This window comes from Erythrolamprus reginae, chromosome 2 (assembly GCF_031021105.1).
Source record: "Erythrolamprus reginae isolate rEryReg1 chromosome 2, rEryReg1.hap1, whole genome shotgun sequence".
Taxonomy (NCBI): Eukaryota; Metazoa; Chordata; class Lepidosauria; order Squamata; family Dipsadidae; genus Erythrolamprus; species Erythrolamprus reginae.
Window position 1 is genome coordinate 92,698,835 of NC_091951.1, and position 13,915 is coordinate 92,712,749.

General features: G+C 38.1%; 1 protein-coding gene across 5 annotated transcripts in view; it reads right to left on the reverse strand.

The window, feature by feature from the left end:
* Positions 1-523: 523 nt before the first annotated feature.
* Positions 524-13,915, reverse strand: part of TEX264 (testis expressed 264, ER-phagy receptor) — a 207,614-nt gene continuing 194,222 nt past the window's right edge. For all 5 annotated transcript variants that reach the window (XM_070738718.1, XM_070738723.1, XM_070738719.1 and 2 more), the window contains one exon: positions 524-2,604. In XM_070738718.1, the coding sequence (XP_070594819.1) occupies positions 2,288-2,604 (317 nt within the window). In that variant the 3' untranslated portion in view covers positions 524-2,287. The remainder of the gene's footprint in view (positions 2,605-13,915) is intronic.

Consider the following 13,915-nt stretch of genomic DNA (forward strand, 5'->3'; position numbering starts at 1 on the left):
TTAAATGTCCAGATTGGCATGGTCCAGAAGAATAAAAGAAGATACTAGAATGTTTGCACAAACCTAAATGAAACATCATAATCCAGTAGAATACTTTGATACTGATATATTGCAGGGAGGGAGGGAGGAAGGGAGGGAGGGAGAAAGGAAGGGAGGGAGAAAGGGAGGGAGGGAGGGAGGGAGGGAGGGAGGAAGGAAGGAAGGAAGGAAGGAAGGAAGGAAGGAAGGAAGGAAGGAAGGAAGGTCAAATTAACTCTGGGGGTAGACATAGCATACTAATAACTATATGCCGCCTCCTCATTTCACTGTTTCCCTGTTTGATAGTGTTTATAGGATACATAGGAAAAACACAGAAAGGGCATAAATGGTGTTGTCTGATGTCCAATTTAGCCTTAATCAGGAGCACAAAATCTGTAGCTAGACTACATATATGAACAGGCATATAAGCACTAGACATTCAAGCATGTCTGAGGAACTGGGAATGCATAGGAGACCGGCACAAATGAAACTAAAATGAGGCTAAAATGGAAGATATTCATTCAAATAATTCCATGTTACACTCCAAGCTTCTGATGCACAGTACTGATTTGGTATGTTACATTAAATCAGAATTCGGAACATATGAATATAGATTTAAGCATCAGGAAATAAAAAGCTAAACTGGGAACTGAGACTTTACAGCACACACAAAAAAGGAATCAATTGTGATTGCTTGGGGAGAGGGAACTAAATGGCCTTATGGATCACAAAGCTCAAAACAGACTATTCTAACACTGCATTCCATTAATTATCCTCCCAGGCTAAGTCAATGCACAGAGCAAGGTAGATCTGAAGGTGGCTAAATTTTGAACTCCTCTACCTACTTTGTGGACACAAACTCGTTAAGAAATAGAACTGGCCATCAATCTCTAGTAAGAGGATGCAAGCAAGAGAACCAAGAAGTACTGAAGAGGAGCAAAATATTTTAATACTTTATTCCTATTATGCAGAAATTAATATTTTCTTCAACCTGATGTCTCAATGCTTCCTCAAGCTACAATAATAAAACTGCGATGATTCCAACAATTGCCACATTTTCCAGCTATTGATTCCTCAGTAGAAGAGCTTTACTAGAGATTCAGGAGTGACAAATTTGGTTCAATACTTCAGAATACCATCTTTATGGAGATCTCTTTGTTCCAACCGAGCATTCAAAATTATTGCCAGTGCAAAATGATAAACACTGTCATTTTATCCTAATGCAAGAGGTGCTTTGGAATCACATTGGAAGAACTCAACTTCGCCAAGTCATAATATATAATAACTTTCAGCTGCGGTTCAAACACTGGCTCAAATTCTCTATGGTTACTATAGTACCTGAGTCTTCTGAACAGCACTGAACAGATTGATCTTTTCCTACATTCAGTTACTACTGCATCACAGTCGTGAAGTAATAGTAGTGGCTCAGGCAACTGGGTCATCTACTGATCAATGGCTTACTTTGCAATTCCTCATTCTCAATAGTCTGATTCATGAGACTGCAAAAAAAAGGGTTCCGTTAATTGTAACAGTGATGGATTTTTCTTTCTCATGGACACTTTCCTGTAAGAAACTAGAGAAGGAATTTGGTTCCCAAAGATATTCAATATCAAGAGCTTGGTTTATTTATATCATGGAAACCAAAAGAGAGAGAAAAATGGCACCAATGACAGAGGGAAATGGAGCAGAAACATGAGACTAATTGGGATTCCACTAACCTGCACATAATCCATTACCTTTCCAAAGGTGCTACGGTATTAGAATAAGAAGTTGTATGCTGCATTTATGATAAAGACACGTAAGAAAGTCTGCACTATTCTTTTTCAATAATAAGGGCTACAGTTCTTTGGTTTTAAAAGATGTAGCACCAAATCGAATGTGCATGTTAGAGAAAAGCAACCAATCAGGGGGTCAAACAAGATAGGGTGCAGGAAGAATTTAAAAGATGCTATGACTGTGGGTAGCCTACGTAAAATTTTATATTTGCTGGTTCACACCAAACTCAGGACTGCATCCCACCTCACTTTCAATTTCCTATTGCAGAACACTTCCTTAAGTCTGGCTATAAAATGTGATTATATTCATCGTTCTACTGAATATAATTTCCTCTCCTTTATATTACCCTCCGAATATTTGTTTGCAGACAAAATGTATCAAGCTCTCAATATGGATCAGTAACCTTTTTTTTTTTTTGGCTGGACGGAAAAGAATCAAGAACTATTAGAAGTTTCTCTTCTCAGTCCCTAAAAACGTAAGTAAACAGATAATTTTATTCTTCACCCCTTTTTTCTTCTGGGGCAAGAGGCTCCTTGGTCCACTTGACTTGGGCGGTGTCTCGGTCTTCTGCAGAACCCAGGTCACATGACAGACCTGACATTCCATCACCGTTGCCTTCCATGTCCAATTCTTCAAAGGAGGAACCGCTGCCCCCCGATTCACTGCAGCTGTGCTCACTGCGACTATCTGCTTCATCTCGACTGCGGCCCGACGCAAAAGGAGGTAAGATGGAGGTCGCCACTGAAGTCTCACTGATGTCAGTTGGGGCTTCGAGGCTGACGGAACTTGTCTCACTCATGGTGTCCATACCTTTATTTGAAATCAAAAGAGAAAGTTAATACCAAACAGTAGACAATAAATAAACCATCATCCAGTGTCTACAACGATCATTCATCCTTGCATTTCTCTGAAGGTAGTTTAAATTCTCCAATCATTAAGATTAAAAACTTTAGTAACCCCATTACACTAAAAAGCCTCCAACGTATCTTCAGTCTCCACTATAAGAATGTGGGGAAATGTTATACTGTTGTTCTGCAAGCTACATTGGCTGCCAGATTGCTTCTGCTGTGTCCGATTCAACATATTGGTTGTCATTTATAAAGCCATCCAGCGCATGGGTCCAGGTTATCTGAGGAACTGGCTTATTCCAATGGGATGAGCTCGCCCCACCCGTGCTGGCAGAAGAGGTGTGCTGTAGACCCCACCATTTAAGGAATTCCAGCTATGTCCTATGGTTCTTTAGTTATTTGACTTGTCTGCCACCCATCTCACCTAGATTAACTTTTGAAATACAGAGAAGAGTCTTTTCTGCCATAGGTGCCTGCCAGGGGTGGGCTCTGGATCTCCTACTGCCGGTTTGCTCAGGGACCCACCGTGTGGATGGGTGCGCCTGCGCAGTACTAAAAATAAGCTTCTGTGCATGCATAGCAGCAAAAAATAAGATGGTGGCACCTACAGCACTGCTGAGAACCAGCTTGGGTGTGGCAGAGCTGGCTTGCTGACAGTTCCAGGGACCCAGGCCGCCAAGTTACTAGCAGTTCTATAGAACTGGTCCGATCTGGTAGAAACCCACTTCTGCTGCCTGCCTTCTGGAATGCCCCCACCCCTCGGGATGTGAGTTCTATATCCTCCATTGAAGCCCTTACAAAATGACCTGAAGACCTGTTTCTGCCAACTGCCCTGCAGCCTCAATAGGAGAGTGGCACCTTGGTGGTGGTAAGCGGGTTAGTCTGACCCCACCTTCTCTCCATTTGCTCTCTTCCCTTCAGTCTTGATTAACTGAATTTATAAGGTTCTTATTTATTGTTTTTCTTTATTGTTTTATATGGTATTTTAATCGTATGACTGTAAGATGACCAGAGTTGCCTCGGCAAGTTGTTTAATATACTAAATAATCACAACAGCACTCAGACTTATATACCAGTTTACAGTTCTTTTACAGACCTCTGTATGCATATTCCTAGAGTCAACATATTGCCCCCAACAATCTGGATCCTCATTTTATCCACTTCGGAAGGATGGAAGGCTGAGTCAACCTTGAGCCTGGTGAGATTCGATCTGCCAAATTGCAGGCAGCCGGCAGCCGGCAGAAGTAGCCTGCAGTACTGCACTCTAACCACTGTGCCATGCAGCTTAAATTTATAAAATTAATATAAATAGCAAAACCTCAAACCTTGTCACATTGTTTTATTTAATTCTTTTATAAAATAAAATAATTTCTGGGATCGCTTCCTATGAATTTACAAGTCTTACACTCAGGGTTCTCACTGGATCAATGAACACAAACCTAAGGATAATCTATCTGGGAGACCAGTAGCTATCAAAAATTATATAATTTTCAGCCAGATATGTGAATGTCAAGATGCTCTAAATTCCCACAAATTGCGACGACAAAAGTGGCAAATATATTCACATAAAACTTTTTTTATGAAGATCAGAATATGATTTAAGACATATATCGAAAAGAAGATAGGTGCAATTATTGTCCTATGTATTCATACCAAATTTACAGGCAGGCAACCACAAATTTAAAACATATCCTGTAAAGGAAGGAAAGGAGGAAGGGAAAATATTGTAATAAATATTATTAATTAAAATGCATTGCCTACAAAAATGAAACACACAATTCATAAACTTGATTGATTCTACCTTTGTATCTACCAACTATCCCCTGTTATTCATAGAGATGCACACAATTACACATAGACACATTCCTGTTCCTTGTTTCAACAGGAACAGCAAAGGAGGACAAAAATGTGATGAATATGAAGCAAATACAGTAGATTAAACAACTGAATAAGAAAGGAAATGAAAGAGAATTCTATTCAGGCACTATAACTGTAAAATTCTTTTATTGTGTTTCATTCTTGATCACTAATTGGACACAGCCAGATAGATTTTTTTTGGCAGCAATACTTTTGTTTTCAACTTCCAAATCTAGTTTATAGTATGATGCTTTTGATGTTTCCCCCGCCTAATTACTAATTGTATTTGAGTCTATGTAAGCTGTAGGCAAACTAAGGTTGAGTAAATACTGCTACCTACTTTAATGTAGACACTATAAAAAGGATTTTTTAAAAAATAATGCAGATTCAAGTTCAACTCAGCAAAAAAGGACTAATACTAAGGGGATAAAAGACCAAAGTAAAAAGTGGTAATGAAAGAATTAGGGGGGGGGGGATATTATGGCATTTCCTTAGTGTCCTCTAAGGACATGCTTATTTTACTCAATGGTTAATCTAGGGCTGTCTGTTGGAAATGGAGGCTGTGATTTCGACTTTTCCTTTAGATATGAAAGCCAGATGGGCAGCTTCAGATCAAATGCTCTATCTCAGCCCAAGCCACCTCACAGGGTTGTTGTTGTGGAGAAAACAGAAGATGGGAGCATTAAGTCGATCAAAAATAAAGGCGGGATATAAATCTAATAAATAATTATATTAAGGTTTAGGGACTTCAAGGATTTACCCAATCTCTACTGAGAAAAAAAATGAGATGTTAAATTTAATTAAACCCCATTTAATCATTACCGTATTTTTCAGAGTATAAGACACACTTTTTCCTCTCTAAAAGAGGCTGATAATTTGGGTGTGTCTTATACTCTGAATGTAGCTTTTTTTCCCCCAGCCCTAACTAGCTGCTAACGATCCTCCCAGCTTTTACCTTGCAGGCTCTTTCATTGTTTCTCTTTGTGAAGAATGTTTTCCAAGCCCTAAGTTTTTGCAGAGGTTTTTTCATTGCTCTAACTTGCTCTGAGTAAGTTTCTTTCCAGCCCTAAACAGGTGCTAATTATGTTCCCAACTCTTACCGTCTTGCAAGCTCTTTCATTGTTAGTCTCTGTAAGAATGTTTTCCAAACCCTGTCTTTGTAGGGGGGGGGGGTTCCCATTGGTCTAAGTTGCTCAGAATGTTTCTTTTCAGCCCTAACCAGGTGCTAACGATGTTCCCAGCTCTTACTAGCTTGCAAGCTCTTTCATTGTTGCTCTCTCCAAATAAAGGTTTTTATAAGCCCTAAACAGAGGATAAAATAATGTGCTGAAGCTAACTAGACTAAGGGCACTAACCAGATGAATATCTGGTAAGCAGATTTCCCCCCTATTTTCCTCCCCAAAAACCAAGGTGCGTCTTATACTCCAGTGCATCTTACAGTCCGAAAAATATGGTAATGTAATATTCTCATCAAAATTAATACACAATACAAAGGCATTCCTTATGACATTAATCCTTCTGTTCACTCTTCCAACCTAAGGATGTTTAACCAAGACTGGCCTGATAATACATTTAAATTTTGATGTATTTCGCTTATGTACAATTTTCAAACCGATCCCGAAACCACCATATTTGTCTCATCCCAATCTTTCTGCTTGAGAGCAAACGTCAGCGGTGGAGTTCATTTTGATTGTCCACTACCGGAAATTTTCTCAAGCAAGTTGATTTATTTGAAGATCTACTGTAACAAAACCCTGTTAGATACACAAAGAAATAAGACAGGGCTGTCCACCGTCTCTTCTCTTGTTTATTTATTTCCTTGAAATACTGAATAGAAATTATAGGACAAAATGAGAGGAGTATGGAAATAAAGATTTCAAAAGCAAATTATAAGTTAAGAGCTTTTGCAAATAACTTGTTGGTGGAAAATCCTTTGAATAGAATTAAATAATAATGGGTAGATTAAAAAATGGTTTCAAAATTAATAAACAGAAGACAATATTAACAAAAATATCAGAAGAAAAACTCAAACAGAATAAATAAAATATTTTTTAAGGCAAAGAAGAAAAACATGGAATGAAATTAGAAAAGAACATGTTAAGATAGAAGAAACTACAAATGTCATTGCTGGGGAGAATTTCTGTGACAAAAATGAGTCTTGCTTTGAATGATGTTTTTGTTTTGGACAATACTTGTTTCGACAACCGATGCATCATTTAAACTGTGGCAGAAGAATGTATCTAACATTGTATGACGGAAGAAAAAACATGAGTTAAATATACAATTTTACACACAAAAAATGACTGAATCTACCTGATTTGAAGTTGTATTATGGAGTTTGTTGTTTGGTTTGGATGAAAGAGTAGGTATTGGTAAGAAATAAAAAGCTCTTGGAATCGGGAGGGCATGACTTGAGATTTGGATGGTATTGATCTTTGTGGTACAAAGTCAAGGTTAATATGGATTTTAAAAATGATTATGTTAGCCATAGCATGTTAAGGATATGGAATAGATATAAACCCAAGTCACTTTCATGGCTTTCAGTACAAAAAGCATTTTATAAGCAGGAAATAATATGCAAAAGCAAGTCACTTATTGGGATATATTAGAATTTGTCAAGGAGAATGCCAAATAAAATCAAGAGAACTTGTAGCAAAGGAACATAGTTGTCAGTTGTTCTCTTATTTATAGTTACTAGAAAGATTTAAAGTAGATAAAGGAGTTTCTGGTTTTGAGACTTGTAAAACTGGGTTTGGAATGGGAAATATGTACAAATATGTGCAAACATGTAATTGCTAACATATATAGAAGTTTACTGAATTTTGAAATAGAAGAACAAGTAAAAAATGGATTAAAATGTTGGTTATAAAATAAAGAGGGAACAATGGGGAAATATATGGCTGAAAGGATTGTAATTTACATTATGATATAAACTAAAAGATAATTTTTATAAAGTGATGTGCTATTGATATACTGTATGTCACCATGTGTGTAAAACAACTAAAAAATTCTGGATTCTGACACACACACTGATTCAAGGGATTTTAAAGTTTAATAAATTAATAAAAGTGAGACTAGATATTTTACTTTTAGGACTGATGAACAAATGTTGAAAAAAGTCATAAAACTTTGGGTTTTTTACATAATAACTGCAGCAGAATTATTGTATGCATAAAAATGGAAAGATTCAACATTATCCACAATGGAGGAATAGTTGGTGAAAATGATGAAAGTTGCTCAATTGCCTAAATTGATTTTTTTCTATCAGAGCAAAGACATCTACATCTACTAACTGGAAATTCCTTACAGACGACTATTTGTGTGAAACAGCAAGAAACTAACTTATGGTTTTGATGGTTAGAATATAAATTATATAGAAAGAGGAGAGTTATGTTGTAACCATAGAGTAAGATATAAATTTATAATTGAATTTTAACTTGTGTGAAGAAGATTGGGAGCTATTTCTTTGCATCTTTTTCTTCAATTTTATTTTTATTCCGCTCCCCGACCTGCGGTTTCTCTTTACTTTTTCTTTTCTTTGCCTTAGTTTTTGTTGGCCTGTATTACTTTTTAATATTCCCTTTTAAAAATAGATAGATAGCGGGATAGGTGGATAGATGGATGGATGGACGGACGGACGGACGGACGGACGGACAGACAGACAGACAAATGAATTCTACCCAAAATCACACAAAAGAGAAAAATGGTTGGACATGCATTCTATGATATATAATCTAAAAAAACAAAAATATTAATGTTAAACACCAAAGACTGCAGTGTGAATTCCTCCATAACAATAACTAATATTCCCTAAAGAAACAATCTAAAACACAAACAGGATTAAAAAGAGGACCTGGGTGGAATATTTTTTTTTTACATGGTTGAACAATTCTTGAGTTGTAAGATGGAAAACTTCCATTGGCAGCCCATGAATGTATCTTTGATGTACATGAAAGGAATTGTATCTACTTCATATTGGAAAAAATAAGTTACAGGCTTACCCCGCAGGGATAGGAAAATATTTTCAAGCATCCCATGCATACTAATATATTAGTATCTATCAGTCAGGTCTTCTTCTGAATAGCTCTCATCTTCTGAAAAAGCACTTTATTTTTGTTCCTTATTGTAGCTCTTGGCAGATTTGACATGGGAATTCAGTAATAAATAAATAAACAGGGACAGAATACTTCATTAGAACAATTTGTTTCCTGAAAACAGTGCATTGTTTAGACACATGCTAGAGAAATATGACCTTCACGGAGGAATACACTTAGATTTAGAAAGCATCCTTTGTTAATATATATAAATGAACTAGACCACTCAAGATCTATTGAGACTTTTTTTCTTAATGTATAATATAGGCTATTGCCATTTCACCTCCCCTAACAATCCACAGCAGACTCCTGGTTCTCCTCCTTAGCTGATTCACAGAACTGTATGCCACTTTGCTGGGCCGGTGGGGGAAGGAACAAAAGAAACTGCAGACCGCAAGGAAAACTGCAGCCCCACTCCCCATCCCAACATGGCTTGCCTGTCAACGGCTGATGTGCCTCCCTACAGCCAGCCCTACCTCATAGCAGGCAACCAAGTCACTCCCTCGCACTTTCCTTGCTGCCCAGCTCCATTAAGAGATTTCAAATTTTACCAGCAGTTCCAAAGCAGCCAATGACTGCTTAATTTGCACAGGTTCGCCTGGTCACCAGTTGCAACCCTATTTGGACAGGGGCTCACTGCTCACAGTCGCTCATGCCCTTATCACCTCGAGGTTTGACAACGCTCTCTACATGGGGCTACCTTTGAAGAGTGTTTGGAAACTTCAGATCGTGCAGAATGCGGCCGCGAGAGCTATCGTGAAGCTCCCTAGATTTGCCCATGTTTCGTCAACACTCTTGCACTGTCTGCCGATCAGTTTCCGGTCACAATTCAAAGTGTTGATAGTGATCTATAAAGCCCTACATGGCATCGGACCAGAATACCTTCGGAACCAACTTCTGCCGCACAAATTCCAGCGGCCGATAAGGTCCCACAGAGTTGGCTTTCTCTGGGTCCCGCCGACTAAACAATGTCGTCTGGTGGGCCCCAGGGAAAGAGACTTCTCTGTGGCAGCCCTGGCCCTCTGGAATCAACTCCCCCCTGGAGATTAGAACAGCCCCCACCCTCCTTGCCTTTCGTAAGTTACTCAAGACCCACCTTTGTTGTCAGTCATGGAGTAACTGAGATACCCCTGAGCACATATAGTTTATGTATGGTATGACTGTGTTGTATGGTTTTTAATGATGGGTTTTTAAAAATATTTTGTTTCTTTTTAAATATTGGATTTGTATATTGTTGTGATTGCTGTGAGCCGCTCCGTGTCTTCGGAGAGGGGCGGCATACAACTCTAATAAATTATTATTATTATTATTATTATTATTATTATTATTATTATTGTCAAGTGTCACTTTCAGCTGATTGGCAGGGCACAGAGAGAAGTGGGAAAGAGGGCAGAGATACATCTCTCCCTTCTTCCCTTGCACTACACAACCTGTGGGTTTCTGGGAAGTATTTATTTATTTAGATGTATAAGTTTATGTATAGCGGTAGCAGTGAAGTGGCCACAAGTGGCCAAATTTCAATCCCACAGGAGTAATGGGTCCTGGATTTTGAACTCATTCTGCAAGTTAATGGATTTAAAATTACCTTGGTTCAAAAATTATTGCCGTGTTTGCGCTACTGAAGAATACAAACAGACCAACTGACAAACAGGAAAGTTTTAGTAGTACATAGATACTACACATTTAGTAGTACATAGATACAGCCATATTCTTGGCTCTCCTGAACCTTCAATTAGGTCTCCTTGATCTAGCCACTCTTTAGAAACAGTTCTTTGTGTATGACTGTAAGAGACCCCTTTGATTAATTTATATTGGGTTTTAGTAGCTCTGAGCTATTTTTGTTTGCTCTTCGCATTTTTCATTAGAAAACAAAAAGCTCCTTAATGTTAGAAAGTAAGAAATGGCCTAGAGCCCCGACTAGTTTCAAATGATGCCTCATTCACTCCTTGTATGTTTTGGGGACATTACATCCAGCTCTTTGCCCTTCCACACAAGAGAAAGAAACTATCCCTTCCAGCATTTTTATCACTAATCATGAGTTACATACGAGGAACAGAAACTTTGTATTTTGGGAACACAGTGTGCCTAAAGCTTAGTGCATGCCCATTTTGTCAACATGCCCAAACAGAAGTTCAAATATTTGATGAAAAATTATCTGCTCCTTTTACTTCAGACTCCAAGAATTTTGACAATGTTGTTGCTCATGGAGTGAAGTCCTTGTTTGTGATTCAATTGACAGACGGCTAGCACCGTGATCTGTCTATATGATACATAGATACATTTCCTTCTTACTGGATTAAATGGGGTCAGACAAGGACAAAATTTGGAGATCACAGTCCTTTTTATTTAAGTGCATATAATTTATATTTATATGAATGGTTCCTTTAGGAGAACTGTCGGAGAGCTCATAACTCTACAACACAACACACATTCTGCATTCAGTAGTTCAAAAGTTCAAGCCATGGCATTTTTAATTAAACCAATTTCTGGTAGTGTAGTTGGGAAATCCTGTATCTGAAGTCCTTGGAGTTGTTATATATTCCATCAAGCAGACTCTGAAATTGGTGACCTCCATAAAGCGTCTCTCTCATCGGATGATATATGAAAAATATAGCACCACCATCATGCTGTGCAGATTAAGAATCCAAATAGCCATTTATTTTTTTCCCCCACATTCAAATAGTCATTCTGACATACTGTATCTTCAAGTAATTATTTGCTCTCTAATTTGGTGTAATTTTCCACCAATATTTGGAGAACTGCAGCATATGAGAATTTCATTTATAACTCCAACAGTTCCTGTATGATAGACCTGGAATTTCAACCATGAGTTTATTGGCCTGGAAAGTAAGTTATGAAAGTTTGGCAGAGATAAACAGAAGACGAAGTATTCAAAACAGCAAAGTATATAAATATACTAGCTGATACCCATGCTTCGCTATGGAATTATGTGATGGGGCTTGATAAATCGACATTTAAAGATTAAAAATTAATGAGCAGTTTAAAAAGGGACTAAATTATTTTGTGAGAGATGGTAAGCTAAGTTTCTCTTACAGAGGAAGACGTTATTTGCATAGCATAGACTTTCAATTCGTCCCTCAGATGAATTGCTCAGGACCTCCCTGTAAACAACATTCCTGGTTTTACTGTCTGGCTAGGAGATGACCAGGCTGTCAGGTGAACTGACTCTGGAGCATGCCATATAGAACTGGCCATGGGAGAAACAGGCAGCTACCTTTACTTGTGTTTTCCTAATCACATCTGTAAATCTTATTCTGCTTTTTTTGCTTCTTTTTCCTTTAACTGGTGTTACGGTAGATTCATCGGAACTGAAGAAGAAATAAGGCAGGGGGATCTGTCTCTGCCTACCAACATCCAATGGTATTCATCTGGCTATTGTGGCTCAACTGTTCTGTAGTAAAGTTGCTTGCTGCTGTGAAAACAATAGCGAAGCTGAAATTCCTCTGCTTGTGTTTTGCATTTGGACCAGATTTCTTTTCAGGTTGGGAGTGGAAGTAGAACTCCTCAGCATCAGAGCTTGTTAATAATAAATTAAGAAATACTTATGCTCCAATAGTCATTTCAAAAAGTCCTTTCTTAGTGAGCCTCTAGAAGCCAAGAGGAACATACTTGGCAAATTTCAGGTTTGTATACTTTACAGTTTTGGAGATTTCGTGATTAATGCATGAGTGGTTTTCGCTTTTATATATATAGAGAGAGAGAGATTTGCTGAAGAACTTCCTTCTGAGAAGTGACCTTTCCACCGCCCCCCTCAAAGATATATTCTAATGCAGGGGCATTCTAATACAGGGGCAACTCTAATGTAAACTTGGCAACTTAAAGACTTGTGAACTTCAACTCCCAGAGTTCTCTAGCCATTATGGGAATTGAAGTTTACAAGTCTTAAAGTTGCCACGTTTGAAGACCTCTGTTCTAATGCATACTACATACAAAGATTCCAATCCCAGACTGGGTACTTTCTCCAACAGGCACAATGACAAAAGCTGCAAAATCAATAGAAGTGGAAGCTCATTCTCCACAGATCTTTCTATGCTGCCTCTTTTATTCTTTGGAGAGGATAATTTTAAATTGCAAAATTAAAAAAAAGAGAGGCCAAGTAAAAGGGCTTGATTTCCCTCTTCTGTGCTTGAAATGAACCTAATGCAGATGAGGCTGGTGCGTACATAAGAATAGAACACCTGAACAAGGCTGAGGAATTATGACCTTCCTTCTTTCAATTAAAGCAGGGATCTAATGAACAAGACTTGCATTTGAAAAGGTCATTGTGGATTGCAAATCAAAATTGCAAAAGGTTCTCAGGAGTTTGGAATGATGGAACCGAGGAGCACCATTTCAGAAATATATAGAGCACTGGTGAGACCACATTTGGAGTACTGTGTTCAGTTCTGGTGGCCTCACCTACAAAAAGATATTGACAAAATTGAACAGGTCCAAAGATGGGCTACAAGAATGGTGGAAGGTCTTAAGCATAAAACGTATCAGGAAAGATTTAATGAACTCAATCTGTATAGTCTGGAGGACAGAAGGAAAAGGGGGGACATGATCAAAACATTTAAATATGTTAAAGGGTTAAATAAGGTTCAGGAGGGAAGTGTTTTTAATAGGAAAGTGAACACAAGAACAAGGGGACACAATCTGAAGTTAGTTGGGGGAATGATCAAAGGCAACATGAGAAAATATTATTTTACTGAAAGAGTAGTAGATCCTTGGAACAAACTTCCAGCAGACGTGGTTGGTAAATCCACAGTAACTGAATTTAAACATGCCTGGGATAAACATATATCCACTGTAAGATAAAATACAGGAAATAGTATAAGGGCAGAATAGATGGACCATGAGGTCTTTTTCTGCCGTCAGTCTTCTATGTTTCTATGTTTCTATGATGGATCCAAAAAGAAAGGAAACCTGTAGAAGCGAATGAGAGAGATATTGCCTTTTCTTTGGTTTTCGTACACAAAATCATTTTGCCTTTTCATTCATGAGCACAAAACTGACATTTGCTTAATGAAATCTTCAGTATTCCCCCGCACAACTGTCATACGAAGCTGGCAGGATTATTTCCAAACAAGATTGTCACAGGTAATTTCTGCCCAAGGGGACAAGGACATGAAAACTTCCGAAAAAGCCTGAAGAGGAAATAAGTGATAGAAAAGTAGAAACTGAAGCACAAGACAGTGCATTTTCACATTCCCTTGAGAAGGAGGATGAGCTCAGGACTTCTTGCCTGGGGCTATGGTGTCTTACAAGCTATCAAGTACTGAAATATTTGCCAATCAACAGCACTCTGTCAAAGTTGGTCTG